Raw genomic sequence first — 18,963 nt, 5'->3', positions numbered from 1 at the left:
GTGTCATTAGTGATAGGACCAGGGGGAATGGCTTCAAGCTACGGCAGGGGAGATTCAGGCTGGACGTGAGGAAGTATTACTTTTCAGGAAGGGTGGTCAGGCACTGGAATGGATGCCCAGGGAGGTGGTGGAGTCACCGAGCCTGGGGGTGTTCAAGGAAAGGCTGGATGTTGTGTTGAGGGACATGGTTTAGTGGGAGCTGTTGGGAATAGGTGAACGGTTGGACTGGATGATCTTGAAGGTCTTTTCCAACCTTGGTGATTCTATGATTCTATGATTCTATGAAAATGTTAAGTCTGCCATATAGTGCTAGGTCTACAGTATTGAATATTTCAGAATCATCTTACCTACACAGGACGCTGTATAAGCATATCCTGTATTTCTGCCCATGACATGAACTGACATGATCATTCTGACCAACTGATCATACCTTAATCAGTTGTCCTGGAAACCGGGTGGGGGGTTGTTTACATGTATCAATTTGCTGACCTCACAGTAAAATTCTATGATTCCATGACACATTTTTTCAGGTAGTTTGGACAAATCAGTAATGAATTCATGACAGTTAATTATAGATTTTGTTTACCTTAATCTACACAGACATAATAAGGTTCTGTGTTCAGATGATTCATTTCTATTACAGTGATGATTTAGTAAAATTCTGATCACAAGCATCTCTATGATCTTGCATCTGAGTACATGTGAGCAGTCAGAAATGAAATCCAGAATCAATTGCAATGACAATAGATAAAACAACCAACTAAAAATATTTAGTTTTATAGGATGGAAAGAAAATCACAATTTATTTAATTTTAAAGAAGTATGAAAAATAAAACAAATAGCATTTACTATTATTTTATTCTTATTAAACTCTGGAGGAGTCTTGTGAAAAGTGTAGGTCAAAAGAAATGAGGTAGCTAGTAAAGAGGGCAAAAGTATAGCCTTTCTTTTTCTGAAGTAACTTCAAGGAAAACCTGAGGTGATATTTTGAAACCTGGCGAAGTTATTTCTCAATAATAATATTAATGATAAATATACCATTCAGGTCATAGACCCCTACTTCTACACCAGGTGAAGCATGATGTCCTTTGGACATAGAATGAGAGGTCAGCATCCACTGCCAAACAATAGAGACTTTAATAAACATTTTACTAACAATGAATGCATACCTGCTTGAGTGTTTTGAAACACTGTTTGGATCTGAAAACTAAATGAAATTCCTATGAAATTCCTATATAAATAGTCCAGGCATTCAAGAGCTTTGTTGAAATAAATATGTAGGAATAATTTAATCAGCATTCACAGATTTATTTTTGTGTTCACTCGGAACTCATAATGAACGATAAGACATGAACACTGCATTTTGCAAATGAAAATTCACAGGATGACTTCTATTTCTAAGTGCCAACAGAAATCCACCTGCATTAATCTTACATATGAGTAAATGTTAGGAGTAGAGGAGGAAGAATAGCACTGAAGGATTACTGTGACAAAATATTCCTGACATGATAAGGGAGGTGAATTTTCATTAGAAACAAAAAGATTCAAAATGTGAACATCAAACTGAGTTCATTCTTTCTGTTAGCATGAGTGTCATACGGATTATTTTACTTATTATTGTAATTACATTTCATAAAGAAATCTTGCATCCTTGAATCAGAGTCTGTAATCAGATTCGAATACACACTGAAATAATTATCTGCCTGATATACCATAAATAATTATGAATACTGACCTTAACAATGCTACAAATTCAGGAATTTGCTTTATGTTGCTACTAGGAAACATTTAAATGCATCTATGCCACAGCAAATTAACATTTGTTACATGCTGGGACCTTGATTAGATATAGTTTCTCTCAGTCTCTCTTGATGGATTTGTTCTACCTTGTACAGATAATTAAAACATTAATTAAAACAAGAACTTGAACCTCCGACACACAGGCATTAGGTCATGTCTGACTGCTACCCCCATAGACAGTACTTATTTTTGCTCTCTGATACAGTGAATAAATAGCTGTCTTTCTGCCTGAAAGCAAGCAGAGAAATTTACCCTGTAAACTGTAACCATGTGATTTGGTGTATTTTTTATCTAAATAACATACATTGCACAAAGGGACATTAATCTAGGATTTCCATGTCTAAATTAAATTTTCTGCTATTGATCTTGAGAGTATGTGTCCTGAGATGTTTTACATTTTTCTGCATTTAGCCCAGAATTCCATTCCAGTACTGGGAATCTTATGCAAATGAAAGCCAAGAAGATGATCAGTGGACTGGAGCACCTCTCACGTGAAGAAATGCTGAGAAAACTGGAGCTGTTCAGCCTGGAGAAAAGAAGGAGGCAGGGAGACCTCATTTTGGCTTTCCAGTACTTAAGGAGAGCTTATAAAAAGGAGAGAGACTGATTTATTACATAGTCTAATAGTGAGAGAACTAGGAGGAATGGTTTTAAACTAAAAAATGGGTGATTTAGGTTAGATGTTAGGAAAAAATTCTTCACTGAGTGGGTGGTGAGGTACTGGCACAATCTTCCCAGAGAAGCTGCGGATGCCCCATCCCTGAAGGCATTCAAAGCCAGGTCGGATGGGTGTCCCTAGGTGGCCTGATAGTGGCTGGTAACCCTGCTCATGGCAGGGGGTTGGAATGGGATCATCTTTAAGGTCCTTTCCAAGCCAGGCCATTCTAAGATTGTTTTTATTATTCAGCAGCTCTATGACTATATGTCGAAATGACCAGAAAGCAGAAGATGTCACTGTTCTTGCCACTTCAAGTTTCTCAGGGTTCTGTTTTCTCTGCTGCTTCATCCACAGTTGAACAGTAAAAAAAAAAAAATAATAAAAAAAAAAAAGTTAAAGAGAGCTCCTGAAAGGTTTTAGATGTAGGCTGAAGGACACATTGCTTTGCTTTAGTATTAGAAATCAAGAAACGGACAAGATAGTCTCTAAAGGGAGAACGATTGCTGGTATCTGGCAAACTGCCTTTTAGAGATATTGGAATATCATCCCAATAATTTTTAAGAATACCACTATTAAAAAAATAAAAAATCCTAAAATAAAATGTCCTTTTAGATATCCAAAACTCAGTATGCATAAATGTATATTTGTGAAAGTCATCCGTGTTTCATATAACTGATTTAAGCTAGAAGGAAAAACTGTGCACAACAAGAGTTAATGTTTGCAGAATAAAGCTTCATATGACTGCAATCTTTTTGACAGCATTCACAAGTAATTTCTGAATGTGACAAGGCCCTACTTTCTACGAGCATAAGTAGAGTATTTGTGCCTCAGTTGCTGGAATATGTTATTGAAGAAAGGAGACATATTCTTGTTAAATCAGTGTGAAATTCTTCATGACAGAATGTGCATTACATGGTAAAAAACTATATGTTTATGGTTTTCAAACTGTTTTTGTGGGAGGAAGAGGAAGGGTAATTTAATAGAAATACTTCCTACATATTTGAGAAAGTGTTGTGTTTTTTTTTCTTTTTAAAGGGTCTTTGGGGGAAGACAAGACAGGATCACAGGTTAGAGAAAAAGCTCAGTGTTGCAGTAAATTGTTCTTGTTCATTACATAATACAAAACATCTTAAAATCCATGCAGATCTTTTTTTTTTTTTTTTTTATTTTTTTTGTACTTTTTTTTTATTTGATATGACACTCATCTTTTTATACATAACAACAATAAGTTCCATATATTTTAAACACCAGATATTAACATAGCAAGACATCTAATTCATTTTTTAAGACAAAGAATATATTATGTACTTACAGTAGACTTGGGAGTTCTAAATTGCATCTTTCATAAATATCAAGCCATACTATAAAATGCAAAAGAGATAGAAAAACACAAGGTTGAATTTAGCATTTTGTTACCAGATTTCCACATTTTTTCTTATGATTTCAAACTTGATCCTCAGAAAGGCTTTTCTTCCAAAGGAGATAACTTTAGACGTCATAATTTTTTAATGGTATATGAAGATGGAAGGATCAAAATTAACAAGAACTCCAGTTCCAGAATCCAGAAGATATATGCCTGAAAGCAAATGAAAGAAAACATTACTCTACTCCAAAATTGGCCGAAAATTTCACAATTAACAGAAATTTTGAACTGTTAGTTTACAAAGTGGTCTATTTCTAAATAACACTGATATTAAAGGGACCAAATGTTTAAAATTTGATGAAACCAAGCAGTTTTCACAACTGCCAGCTCACTTTCACAGCTGTCCTTTAATCAGCATTGAAAATCTGGGCCACCTAAAATCCTTAGAAAATTGAAGAAATTTAGACTTGTAGACTGTACAGTGAGTAGACTTCAATTCTGACAGCCTCATTTGGAAAATGTCCAGTAGTACAAGCACAGATGTGAGCATATCTCAGAGATGCTCAACATTCAACAATTTAATAATTCTGAAACCTACTTTTCTTGAGGTTTCATTTTCTTTATCATATTTTTAAAGCATTGGAGTAGTAAAAAGAGATACTTCATTCTTCATCCTTCTTCTGTTTTAAGAACTTCTTGGGAAAATGAGTACTCTTACTGTCTGTCTTCCACTTATTATATTTTGCTTTTTTTGTTGTCGAAGTTACATCTGTACACATCAAATACACAATGTGTGCGGGTTTGTTCTTTTTTTTTTGTTTTCTTTTTTTTGTTTTGTTTTGTTTATCCTGAGCAATTCACATTAGTATTCTCCATTTCGTTGTTTGGGGGCTCCTAAGGACAAATATACTATAAAATGTACCCATAAATCAAATTTAAGTGCACTACAGAGGTAACAGTGATAGCAGAAATGTCATGGCTTGGCAGTGGGCTAGTGGAGAATGACGCATTTTCATATAAAAGCAATAAAATCTGTATGATAAAACACATAAAAATTGTAACATTTTTACTGCTGAGGACTCAGAGATTTAAATCAAAGTTGTATCATCAATTCATTTTGAGCAATCTGTGAAAGCATGAGGAAACAAGTAAAAGCAAATACATTTATCTCTTTTCCTTTGGGACTTGGATAATAAATTCGAATAAGATTAATAGTACTCTGATATAATAGGTCAGGTAGGAAATAAGTTTTTCTTTCCCTCTGTGGAAAGGTACACAGAGATAAGGGCTACCACTCAAGACAAGCATTCTTAAAATCCAGTAAGTAGTTAAGACTTACAATATTCAGCATAATCCATACTTACTCCATTAGCAGAAAATTCCCAGTTAATTTAGATGGGAAACTTAAAATTTTGATTTGTCATATTAAAATAGAGTGAAATTAAAATCGTAACTTTAAAACAGTTTCACTGATCATCAGTGTGCATTTATATGGATTTTCTGACTACCAAAATGGCAGCAGTTACAGTATTGACTCCATGAGGTTTTGGAAAGTAGCAGTGATCTTAAGAACACATAATTGAAGGGCACACTCACTCTTGTTCTCCAAATCTATAGTAAATTACGGTGTACACATATAGAGACATCTCTTAAATACCTCTCAGATAACTAATTGGCTTCAAATGATGATTTATGGATGGTAGAGTGGAAAGAACTGAAAAACAGAAAATAATGCCACTGGACAGAATTCTTATTGTAACACTTCATGTTCACTTTTGATATCATCAAAATTAGTCTTTACAAACTAATAATTTTTGCCATTTTCTGATGCTGGAGCAATATTCATTTTGAATTGTTTAGTTTCTCACTTAAACATGAAATAAGTGCAATTAAACATTAAAAAATGTATATATATGTGACACATAAGTACTTACGTGTTGCCATTCTCTGGACATGCTTCAGGGCCTCGATATTTTATTGCAGAGAAGGGCCTCAAACTGAACACAGAACTCAAAATGCAGTCTCAGCAGAGTATTGACAGGAATTCTAACAGGGAAAATCATCTTACCCTGATCTTCTGAGGAAGAGCAGAGAAGGAATTATACTCAGCAATTAACACATTCTGAAGATAGGAATATGGACCCACGAATTTCTACATTCAGAAAATTCCCATAAGAGCATGCTCAATTTATTTTCAATACCATTCTATTTAAAATGTGACTAATTTTAAATGTTTTTGTTGTTGTTCATTTTATTTACTTATTTATTTATCCCATGAGAAGTGCCTAATGCCATCATGTTTCCATAGTACAGAAGAAATCTTTCCTAAAATAGTCTGACATTCCTGATTCACAAAATCTGTATAGATTTGGATTTGGATTTATTTGAGGTAAGGATATCACAGTTTAGCACCTGCTGCCAGTGTCTTAGCTCTAATTAAAGGGACAGAGAATTGTCACATTTTGTGTCAACTCAAAAATGTCAGGATTTGAGATAACTCTCCAGTAGGTTCCTGACAACACAGAGTGCTAGCACTCTGCAGCTCTGAGGCAGACTCAAGGCAGCACGAGGATCCAGAAGAATTATTATTCCACTCATGTTTACCTTTATATCCTGGTCAGCCCTTTCTGTCCACTGATCTAAATAGAGCTTTTCTTCTCTGGGTTGCTGTTACCTCTGCCAAAGCCTGGCCTGAAGGTGGCAAAAATTGTCACTAAGACTGAAGACAAGAAGAAAAAAACACACTTCTCCTTACTAGGCCAAGCCTGAAAAAAAACAGTGTGGATTGTATTACTAGTTAAGTATCCTGAAATGATGTGGCAAGACTGACAACAATGGAAGATCTTCTCAGATTCTTATCTCCAGTAGAAATGATTAACACTGTGGGTGGTCTCTCAGAGAGTCATCAGTACTCTTTCAGCTGTTCATAAAATCACATACTCTACAACTGTGCAGAAATCCATAACAGTGTACTACTGCTGAAACAGAGACAGAATGATATCTTCACATTTTGAAAGAAAATCTCTATTTCAGCATTTCAATGTGATGATACGTATTTTTAAACTTAAAAAAGTTGACAAAAAGACTTAGTGATAGTACTTAGTAAGATGGTTTACAGTAAAGAGATTTAAATATATAGATTTATATCCCAACAAAGAGAAAGGCAGGCAAAAAATGCCAACAAGCCTGGATGAATGAACAAGTAGTTCCTGAACAAACTCAAGCACAAAAATGAAGCCTACAGAGGGTGGAAGGAAGGACAGGTAATCTGGGAGGAATACAGAGATATCCTCCAAGCTAGGAAAGCTAAAATCCCTGACTGTTAAATCTGTCAAGGAATATCAAGGACATCATGAAAATATGCAAGTACATTCATGATGAAAGGAAAACTAAAGAAATGTGGGTTCTCTTCATAAAGAAAAGGGAGATTTGGTTACCTGGGTATGGAGAAGGCTGAAGTACTTAATCAAATTTTGCCTCAGTATTCACTGATAAATGTTCTACTGTATCCAACCCAGTCACAGAAGGCAAAGGCAGAGACTAGGAGGATAAAGAAAGATCAACCTAAAGTAGGAGAAGATCGGATCTGAGACCATCTAGGAAATTGAAGGTGCACAAGTCTGTGGGAACTGATGAGATGCATCTGCATATCCTGAGGGATGTGGTGAGTGTGGTTACTAAAACACCATCCATATTTGAGCAGTTGCTGCAGTCCAAAGAAGTTACCGCTGACTAACTTGATTTGATTTTTCTGATTTTTTTAAATATAAAAATTGAAAACTAATAGGAACAAAATATCATTTTATTCACTCATGTTATTTTGGATGCTAATGTTTGCATATGTAAGCATCTTCTGCTAAAGTTTCTGACATTGTTCTGCACAACTAAAATTGTGGAATATGTTTGTTTGAAAAAATCAAATTGAAAGATTGTAAATATTCAAACAAGATGAAACTACTGATGAGTAAAATAAATGATACTCACATTCTTCTGATTGTAGGTTTTAATGTCATCTTAACTAGGATACTTATGCAGAAGGCTTTTCTTAATATAACAATGTCATTTCCAAATGATAGAATTACTTTAGAAAAGATGCAACTCCAATTCTTAGTAATCCTCAATTTTGCACGTTTTTTTTTTTTTTTTTGTATGTATATTGAATAGCAGTTCTACAGCTGTGCAATATAAAATGTCTCCAGTGTTCAAGGTTTCTATCTTATCTTTTCATAAATTCTTCTTTTTTTAGCTAAACATTCCTCTTTCACTCTATTACACTAGATAAGAGTTCCAGGAAAATAATTATTTTTGCCTAACGTTTATATGCTTCAGCTACATACAACCTTTGCTACTTTTTCATCCACTTACCAAGGTGTGCACTTTAAAATTTTGTCTCTCTCTAGCCTAACTCCTCATCTAATGTCTTTGTTTTTAATCTCCAAATTTTCTATGGTCAATACTTATCTGACAATGAGGAGCCTAGAAACAAACTGTAAACCAATTCAGCCCAATTCAAACCCAAAAATTATGTAATACAGGGTTTCACCAAACTTATATTATGCTTGTCTTGCTGTGTGCAGCCAACATTTGCATCTTTTGGGATGCTTTGTGTCACTGCACATGACTAAGCTGCTATTCATTACTGTTTTTTTCTTTTTCTCAGTATGATATGCATTTGTATTTCAGACTATTTTTGCTAAATTTGTTTTTTTGTTGTTGTTGTTTTAAGATATGTTAAGCAATGTTTTTCCCTAGATAGTCCCATATTTTTTTTCCCATATTTCTATTGTAACAAGAAGACTTATGTGAAATCCAGGCAATAATATTAATCTACCTTTCCATGTGCTACTTCTCTTTCTTCTTTGATGTTTTACAATTGAAAGGAGTTGAGAATGTTCCCCACTAGCACCAAATATTGCAGTATTAAAGATATATGGGTTTTGCAAGATAGGGAACTATGGTAAAAAAAATAGTCTGGAGGATTCAAAGACTTCTGCAACTAGAGGGTAGGTGTAAGCCGCAGGCCATTTCAAGGCTTCATTCCCTTTTATCTCCACGGTTTTCTAAACTTGAACTCTTCTGAGAGATAAGAACTGAAGAAATTCCACGTTCTCCCTATCTTTCTAACGTTGGGTGTTTTTTTTTCCTTCCCTTTTCACATAGTGTTCTGCCCCTTAATAAATTCATTTTTATCAATTTTGTAGTCATGGGAACCGTGTTATGAAGAATGAAAAGAATGATGTAACATTGATATGTTTATTTGTAAAACTCTGTCTCTTCCTGAAGCAGCTCAGCATGGCATAGAAAATACTTCATTCTTGTCAGCAAAAAAACGTCCCTTTTGCAACCAGTATGATGCTGCTTTTTTATGTTACTTTTCCTATCTGCATTACTTTTGCAGTGTGGCTTCCTTTTTCAGATGATCCATACTGTCACTTTCTCAGTCAACAGACAGGATGATATACACTGAGTGCATGTGTTGTGCTAGCAAAAGATGTTACTCCTTATTCGATCAAATATTCCCACATGTAGAGGACATATATCCAAATGATGGTGCACAGGCTTCACATGGCAAGTAAAGAAAATTAAATGTGCACAAAAATTGTATCAAAATTATAATCTCAGTCTACCACCTATGTAGGAACAACTGTGATTCTGAATGGGACCTGAGTATCTGCTCGTGCTTGATCTTCAGAGGTGGACAGTAGGAATTTCACTCTGTCAGCTTATTTTCTCTCTTCTGATGTACCTGATTCCTCACAGTTATTCAATTGCCAACAATTCTTCAGAATTTTCTACTTTTGAATTTTAGGAGTAATGTTACTGGAAGAGCTTTTGTCCTCAAGAGAGAAGACAAACTCTATTGACATACAGAGGAAAGAGTTGGTGGGATAAAGCTTAAAAAGCAGACAATTCATGGGGTTGGTTTTGAGCATATTCAATGCATTTATGTCCAGGAGCACTACAAATTGTGCCAGCAGAAAAGTGTTATTGCAGAATTCAAGAAATTTACAAAATATAAGCAACTCCTATTGTACCTGATATAATCATAATAGTAAATCCTGATGAGCTAATGGATTTTGAATAAATATCTATACTAAGATGAGATACTAACCTGTAGCCAAAAAATAGGTTTGAACTAAACCACACTTAAGGATGGAGTTTCACACCTTGAACAATGTGATTTAAGACTATAGCCACACATTTCTTAGTCTCTTTTGAACAGTACCTAATGGCCACGAAAATACCATTCAGACGTATTACTTCTGGAGGTTTATGGCCCATGTAGTTAGTCTACTATCATAATTAATTCCACAGTGACTCTAACTGTAGCGCATATATATACATATATATATCCAAATGTCCATGGCTGAAATATCACGTTTGTAGATGAATCATCATTTTGACACTAACATCACATTTATAACACTGAACTACATACACTGTCATATAGAAGTACTTACCCTTGAAGGCTACATGGTATACGCCTCTACTAAATATCTACAGAGAAAAAAAATGAGAAAGGTCAAATACTATTGATGGACAATAGTGAACATATGAATAATTTAGAACTGTATTAGTTATTTCTGAATTACTTTCCACATTCAAAGTATGACGCCTATTTAACCTTGAAAAGAGAAAGAGAAAAACACACACCTTCTAGTAGTGCTGCTATTTCAATAAAATTCTTAGAGCAAAGGACAATATATTAAAAAATGATGTCCACGAAGATGCAAACTTCAATTCTTTACCACACTGCATCTTACATGAAATTATGTGAAATTTCATGTAAGAAGATTTTGACCCTTCAAATCTTTTTTTGTTGACCTACATACCTCCACACTACAGATACGTCATTAAAATCAGTGCTGTGGGGTTTTTTTTGTTTTGCTTTGGTTTTTTTTTTTTTTGTTGTTGTTTATTATGATGTGAATGAGAATTGGGAAAGTGTTACATCCCTGACTCCTCCCCTGGTTTGTAAATCTATAGGGTAAAATATTTGCCATATTCCTTTGTGAATGTGTTGATATACTTTCTGCCTTGGCAGTCTATTCTGGCAGTGATTTTATGAACTTCTATTCCAACTATTGCACGAAAATGTGTTTTCTTATTTCTCCCCTGCTTGCTTCAATGACCGCTGGAACTGTGGAGTCTGTCTAGATGAACAGCCCCATCCTCACCTTAGCTTGATGATCCTATTAATGCTGATCACCTCTGCCCCCAACCTCTTCACACAACCTAAGAGTACTCTCCTTTTTAGTGGTGCCTCTTACCTGATAACAATTTCATATGAACTACTTTGTGATTTGTCACCAGCACTTCATCCACTTCACATCAGCTTTAATGGCTACTCCTTTCTAGAAAGAAAACATCGGCCACTAAATTCAAGGCTTTAAAAAATCCAAATAAATCATTTATACTAAATTATAAACCACGACCATATTTACATATGCAATAGTATGAAAACTTAATGAAATCAGTGTTCTCTAACAAGAACTTCCTTCCAAATCTGAAGTTGTCAACATGTCTTTTTCCTGGAATTGTTCACTTTTCAGCTTCCCTGTTCAATTTTCCATTTTCCAAGATTTCATTAAAAGCTGGGAAGAAGTATCTAGCTGTTTTATATTTAACCTATCCAACCTTTCTGATAATTTTGATTTGTTTAGCACTATCAGAGTGTTCCAAAAGATAATTTAATAACGATTGGTGGGCAGTAAGGAAGAATGAATTTTTTATTTCCTCTTTGAATGTACTGCTATAAACTTTTGGTATTAAGGAATTTGTATACTTGGGAATCCCCATAGTGTTGCTGAGATGTAGCCTAGCAGAAGCAAACTTCCCATCCAGAGCATGGCCAGGAACCTGCCCCTGAGCCACAAGGTGCCCTGGAAAAGGGTCCTATCACACTCAGGCAAAACTCCACATCAGACAGCTGAGCTGCAGGACTCACAGCGGAGAGCACTTCCCTCCAAAGAGCACCAAGGCTAAAGACAACATATGCACAGTCAGAGGGTCACACCCTTCTGCCAAATTGCTGACGTACTGTTGAATGCATCCCGAGGTGAACTGCAGGAGCTAAGCCTTAAAACATGTTCTCTGCCACTGCCGTCGATCTTGCCAATAGCCCGTATGATCACTGAGATTGCTTACAAGTCAACTGAGTCTGTCAGAAGCAATGAGAAGTGAAATAAGATAAATTTGTTGTCCGTTTTCCTGCCTCCTCCAAGTCTGTGCTTTGAACCAATAAAAACATTAAATATATCTTGCCATTGAATTCTGGGTGGCAAAAACCTATATATTTTTTTCACTCTGCTTTATGCAGGACAAGCCTTACATAATCAGAAGTTAAATTATTACGTAAGTATTTTTTTTCTTTAATCCTCATCGAAGGTTGCAAATCAAAATGGAAAAGAATTGGTTTAAGTGCAAAGGCTATATGAAATAGACTCAAAATACAAAATTTAGAAAATAAACTTGAAATAAAATCAAGAGCAGTGATTTTCATTTTTTTTGCACATTATTAAGATAGATGTCATGTTGTATTAATTTTGATTATGGATAAAAGAGTGTACAAAAAGTTATTCTTCATAGTTAATAAATTGTATGTCTTATCAAACTTTACATTTGAACACATTCTTTAGAAATTCTGGAGAACTGCCTATATGATCCTCAAATACTTCAATGTAAAAACTGGAGAGTACTCTCAGTACTAAGAAAGAGCACTCTCATGATTCAAAGAAGATGAACTTTATATCCACAGAATATCAAAAAGACTGTGTGTACTCATACTTCATTTTTACTCTCTCCAGTAGACAGAACTTCTTGAGAAAAAGAGTAATTCATGTTTAATTATTGCTGAAAATATTTTTCTATTGGTTTTCCTTATCTCACACCAGTAACAGTCTGGCATACATGTAGTGTGCTTTTCAAATGGATCTGCTTACAAACAAGCCTTTACTTCTATCTATCCCATCAGTTAGACTGGTGTCTACTACCAGATTCTAATCTTCACTGTTTTCAAATAACTGCAGTACACAAGTACATGAATAGAGGGAGTACGCTGAGGTTTCTGGACTGTCTCTACATTATAAAGATCAAAGACTTCATGTAGAAGAGAAGTTTCCATGAGTAGATACTCTTGCATCTAATGTGAAAAGTTTTTAAAGCATACATGTGTATCAGATACCCTTAAAATACTGGAAAGCACAATAAGATAGCTATGTGAATTGTAAGAATAAATAACTGTAGGAGCAGATGTACCGACTGCTCCAAATGTAATGTCTCCTATTTTTTTTATGTTGGCCCACAACACAGGAGACAAATGTTGGAGTTATGGCAGTAAAGGTTGAACCTTCCTGCCAACATTCCATTTCATTTTGTTGCCATGTGACAAATAGCAGCAGTGGGACAGTCTGGCATAATAGCACCTGACATGGAGTGTGTTCAAAGCAAAGATGAATCACTGAATTCCTCTGTGTGGCAAAATTGCACCCACTGACATTCATCTAAGCATGGTGAACATTTCTGAAGACCAAACAGTGGATGTGAGCGCAGTGAAGTGGAGGGTGGTGTGTTACAGCAGAAGCGACAGCCACAGTGATCACCTCCCTTGGTGAAGATGTTTATGAGCATGGCATGCAGGCTCTTGTTCATCACTGGCAAAAATGAACAGCCAGTGGTGGTGACTATGCTCAAAAACAGTATTTTGCAGCTGAGAATTTGTTCTATCAAGTAGTGCTATTGTATCCTTTAATCCGTTGCAGTATCCATGCAATTAAGTAGGAGGCCTTCCTTCTACTGTGACCTATGCTATAGGACCTATAATCTCTGAAATTCACAGACTACTGTGCATAACTATATTCATCTTTCGAAGAGAAAATTGAAGAGACAAACAAAATCAACAGACCCAACAAACTAATAGAAGAAAAGTGTAACATCAAAATGTAAATGTGAAATTATTCTTAAACCGTTCCATCTACCTTCATGTCTGTTTAATAAACACACACCTTTACAAGGCTGAAGCTAGCGTGAGATGAAAAGATAACATACAGGAAGAAAAAGCTTCCCTTTCAAAGAGTGCCAAAGATGTCAGATATGCCATACTCATGCTAACTGCATCTGTCTTGTGAGCAAGGATTTATGCAATATGAAAGAACAGTCCTGTCAACGGTTTATGGGCTGGTGCGGCCCAGTTCTGTGACCAGCAGGGCGGAGGAATCTGCAGATCCGCGCCTCTGGGAAAGGGGAAGCAGGGGACCCCAAAATACTTGAAAAACAACAGCACTGATCTGAGGTGGAACAAATGATTTTACTAAATATAGTATTAGTAAAATACAAAGAGAGAGAGAGAGAGAGAGAGTCTGTTTGAATTGTATAGACCTCACCACAATGCTGGGGTGAGAAGTGCAGTCCAGTTGAGTGACTGAAGTACAGACGGCGAAGTGCAGATGGCAAAGCGCAGGCGGCGAAGCGCAGATAGCGAAGAGCAGGCAAAGAAGAAGGATCAGGTGACCTTGCATGGAGTTATATCCCCTTGCTGACCGCAAAGCCTCCTGGGGAAACGTAGTTCTTCTCCGACGGACGAACATTCGGCAGATATCAAACCCCACCCCCAGTGCATTACATGATGTTATGGTGTGGAATACTGATGACCAAAAATCATAAAACCATGACATTCCACCCCTTATTCTACATCACTACATCATGCTTAACACATGGGATTACAGACTGCACTCCCCCAACATCAAATTCCCTTGTGGTACACACTGAACATCCCCATTTTTCTGCATCACCCACCAGGTGGACCCAGGTCCCTGGGCAAAGACAGTTCCGCAAAGAGGTTTGCCCTTCCCAGAAGCAGGAAAAACCCAAACTGCTTTTCCTAACATGTTCTTTACATGTACTACAGGGACCTTATCTCCCTCTACAATATGTAGGGAGCTGGACTGGGTAGGACCATCTCGACTGATTGATCCTCTGGTGTTAGCCAGCCAGGTGGCTTCTGCCAAATGCTTCTCCCAGTGTTTAAATGTTCCGCCACCCATTGCTTTCAACATGGTTTTTAACAACCCGTTGTAGCGTTCGATCTTACCAGAGGCTGGTGCATGATAGGGGATATGATAAATCCACTCGATGCCATGTTCTCTGGCCCAAGTATCCACAAGTGAATTTTTGAAATGAGTCCCATTATCTGACTCAATCCTTTCCAGGGTGCCATGTCGCCACAGGATTTGCCTCTCCAGACCTAATATGGTGTTTCGGGCGGTAGCATGGGGTACTGCATATGTTTCAAGCCACCCGGTTGTTGCCTCCACCATGGTGAGCACATAATGCTTACCATTGCGAGATCGTGGCAAGGTGATATAATCAACCTGCCATGCCTCCCCATATTTGTACTTTTGCCATCGCCCTTCCTCCCAGAGAGGTTTCATCCTCTTAGCTTGTTTAATTGTGGCACATGTATCACAGTCATGAATGATTTGTACAATGGCATCCATAGTTAAGTCCACCCCTCGGTCTCTGGCCCATTTGTATGTTGCGTCTCTCCCTTGATGACCTGAGGTCTCATGGGCCCACCAAGCTAGAAATAACTCACCCTTGTTCTGCCAGTCCAGGTCTATTTGAGCCACCTCAATTCTGGCAGCTTGGTCTACCTGATGGTTATTTCGCTGATCTTCTGTAGCTCTACTCTTGGGCACATGAGCATCTACATGATGCACCTTTATAACCATATTTTTTGTTCAGGTAGCAATATCTTTCCATAGGTCAGCAGCCCAAATAGGCTTGCCCTTTCTTTGCCAATTATTTTGCTCCCACTGCTGTAACCACCCCCATAAGGCATTTGCTACCATCCATGAGTCAGTGTAAAGATAGAGCATTGGCCACCTCTCCCGTTCAGCGACATCTAAGGCCAGTTGGACAGCCTTTACCGCTGCAAATTGGCTTGATTCTCCTTTCCCTTCGGTGGCCTCTGCAACTTGTCGTGTGGGGCTCCACACAGCAGATTTCCATCTGCGATGCTTTCCCACAATACAACACGATCCATCTGTGAATAGGGCATATTTCTTTTCATTCTCTGGTAGTTCATTGTATGGTGGTGCTTCTTTAGCACGAGCTACTTCTTCTGCTGGTGTTCCAAACTTTTTACCTTCAGGCCAGTCCATGATGACTTCTAGGATTCCTGGACGGCTGAGGTTCCCCATCCGTGCTCGTTGTGTAATCAGTGCAATCCACTTACTCCAAGTGGCATCAGTGGCATGATGGGTGGAAGGAACCTTTCCCTTGAACATCCAGTTCAACACTGGCAGTCGAGGTGCCAGAAGGAGCTGTGTTTCAGTACCGACTACTTCAGAAGCAGCCCGAACCCCCTCATATGCAGCTAAGATCTCCTTTTCAGTTGGAGTGTAGCCCTCCTCCGACCCCTTGTAGGCTCGACTCCAGAATCCCAAGGGTCGGCCTCGGGTCTCTCCTGAGGCTCTTTGCCACAAACTCCAAGTGGGGCCTTTCTCTCCAGCAGCAGTGTAGAGGATGTTCTTCACATCCTGTTCTATCCGTACTGGCCCCAGGGCCACAGCACGGGCTATCTCCTGTTTAATCTCCTCAAAAGCCTGCTGCTGCTCAGGACCCCACACAAAATCATTCTTCTTCCGTGTCACCTGATAAAGTGGGCTTACAATGAGGCTGTAGTTTGGAACATGCATTCTCCAAAAACCCACTATGCCCAGAAACGATTGTGTCTCTTTCTTATTAGTGGGGGGAGACATGGCAGTGATTTTGTCGATCACATCTGTCGGGATGTGACGACGGCCATCTTGCCACTTTATGCCTAGGAACTGAATTTCTTGGGCAGGTCCTTTCACTTTGCTTCGCTTAATAGCAAAACCAGCACGGAGAAGGATCTGGATTATTTGCTTTCCTTTCTCAAAAACTTCCTTTGCTGTGTTGCCCCACACAATGATATCATCGATGTACTGCAGGTGCTCAGGAGCACTGCCCTGTTCCAGTGCAGCTTGGATCAACCCATGACAAATGGTTGGACTATGTTTCCACCCCTGGGGCAAACGGTTCCAGGTATACTGAATGCCCCTCCATGTGAAAGCAAACTGTGGCCTACATTCTTTGGCCAAAGGAATGGAGAAAAAGGCGTTGGCAATGTCAATGGTGGCATACCACTTAGCTGCTTTTGACTCCAGTTCGTATTGGAGTTCTAACATGTCTGGCACAGCAGCACTCAGTGGGGGTGTGACTTCATTCAGGCCACGGTAGTCTACCGTCAGCCTCCATTCTCCACTGGCTTTACGCACTGGCCATATGGGGCTGTTAAAAGGCGAGTGAGTTTTGCTGATCACTCCCTGATTCTCTAATTGATGAATTAACTTCTGAATGGGGAGCAAGGAATCCCTGTTGGTGCGATACTGCCGTCTGTGCACCGTTTTTGTAGCTATCAGTACCTGTTGCTCTTCTACTCGTAGCAACCCCACAACAGACGGATCTTCTGATAGGCCAGGCAAAACAGACAGCTGCTTAACACCTTCTGTGTCTACAGCAGCTATTCCAAAGGCCCATCGATACCCTTTGGGATCCTTAAAATATCCCCTTTTGAGGTAATCAATACCAAGTATACATGGAGCCCCTGGGCCAGTCACAATAGGGTGCTTTTGCCAGTCTTTACCAGTGAGGCTGATTTCGGCCTCCAACATAGTCAGTTCTTGGGAACCTCCTGTCACCCCATGAATATAAATTGATTTTGTCCCTTGGTGACTCAAGGGCATTAGAGTGCACTGTGCACCAGTATCCACCAGGGCCTTATATTTCTGTGGTTCTGATGTACCAGGCCATCTAATCCACACAGTCCAATAAACTCTATTATCCCTTTCCCCCCCCGGCTGGGGGCAGGGCCCCTCTATTTGTTACCTCTGTTGTCTGCAGCAACTGGAGCAATCACCTTTCTGGAGAAGTTCACCTTGGTGGTTGTTTTGTCTTGTAACTCTTTTACCCGTGCTTGAAGTGCTGTAGTAGGTTGCTTATGCCACTTCTTCATATCTTCTCCATGGTCGCGTAGGTAATGCCACAAGGCAAAACGTGACGTGGTCTTACTGTTGTCACTTGTCCGAGCAGGAGGACGTCTTCTTTTGATAGCTGAGACGTTGGATGACACTGACTGGGAGGAAATCAAGTTGGCTAGTCCCTCAAGTAGGCTGTTTTGGGAATTCTGTTCCTCATTGGATGTATCTGTTATCACCATGTATTCATCGGCATCAGGCACAATTGATAGTTTATCTATTATATCTTCTTGTTTGTTTTCCATTCTGTCCAGCTTTTCAGCCACTTTTTCAATGGCTGAAACACAAGCTCGTAGAGGGCTTAAGTGTAACTCAAAGTCTTGAAGCTTATTAACCAACTCATTTATAAGGGGTCTTCTTTCCCCTCTGCCATACATAGCTGCAAATGTACTGGCGTACCTTTCTGGTGCAGTCTTTGTGAATGTGCGCCACATGTTTGGTGTACACCTGGCTCTCTCTGGATCATGCTCTTGGTCTGGCTCATCAGGAATGAAATCGGGGCTATGTAGTGTTTCCACCACAGCACATTCTCTCAAATAACGGATGCCTTCTTCCATATCAGCCCATTTCTTCTTCTCGGGCATCAGATCGTCTTTGAAGGGGTATCTTTCTCTTACAGCTAACAACATCCTCTTCCAAAGGGTGAAGGCCTGGTTCTGGCATGTACTAATGCCTCTGTCAATGGCTGAGTCCCTAGCAATGCCACCCAGTTGGCGAGCTTCTCTACTATCTAGCCACACACTGTTGGCCCCATTGTCCCAGCATCGAAGTAACCAAGTAGCAATAGGCTCATTTGGGTGGCGTGAGAAGTCTTTTCTCAGACTTCGAATTTCATTCATTTTCAGAGATCGATCCACAAAGGTAACAATATCTTGCTCACCTCTTGCTCTTCCAGGACTTCTTGCCCTTGTAGGTGTTGGTGACCGTGGTCTTACTGAGGGCCCCTCCCCTGGACTCAGAGGTGCTTCTCTTGGACCTCGGAGCCACTCCTCTGGACCTCTTTCCTCCTCTTTCTTCTCTTCTAACTGAGTCGAGATTCGCTTTGTTTTCCGTCCTCTTACAGGGGCAACTGACATCGATTG

The 18,963-nt window shown here is 38.6% G+C and overlaps 1 protein-coding gene across 1 annotated transcript; it reads right to left on the bottom strand.

The window, feature by feature from the left end:
- Positions 1 to 11,144: 11,144 nt before the first annotated feature.
- On the bottom strand, positions 11,145 to 18,957 carry LOC122165968. Its single transcript, XM_042829387.1, has 2 exons — positions 17,733 to 18,957; positions 11,145 to 11,176 (listed from the first exon to the last, which is right to left on the bottom strand). The coding sequence occupies exons 1-2, from the start codon at positions 18,955 to 18,957 to the stop codon at positions 11,160 to 11,162; spliced, it is 1,242 nt and encodes a 413-aa protein (XP_042685321.1). The 3' UTR covers positions 11,145 to 11,159.
- Between the last annotated feature and the right edge of the window lie 6 nt (positions 18,958 to 18,963).

Source organism: Centrocercus urophasianus, unplaced genomic scaffold, assembly GCF_019232065.1.
Source record: "Centrocercus urophasianus isolate 14NV4802_14NV808 unplaced genomic scaffold, USGS_Curo_1.0 seq_31, whole genome shotgun sequence".
Classification (NCBI taxonomy): domain Eukaryota; kingdom Metazoa; phylum Chordata; class Aves; order Galliformes; family Phasianidae; genus Centrocercus; species Centrocercus urophasianus.
Note: the sequence above shows the minus strand (reverse complement) of the source record. Positions and strands in the feature narration are given on the sequence as shown.

Bases quoted from the DNA above. Each gene is read 5' to 3' on its own strand.
- LOC122165968 (XM_042829387.1), bottom strand. From the start codon at position 18,957: ATGTCAGTTGCCCCTGTAAGAGGACGGAAAACAAAGCGAATCTCGACT.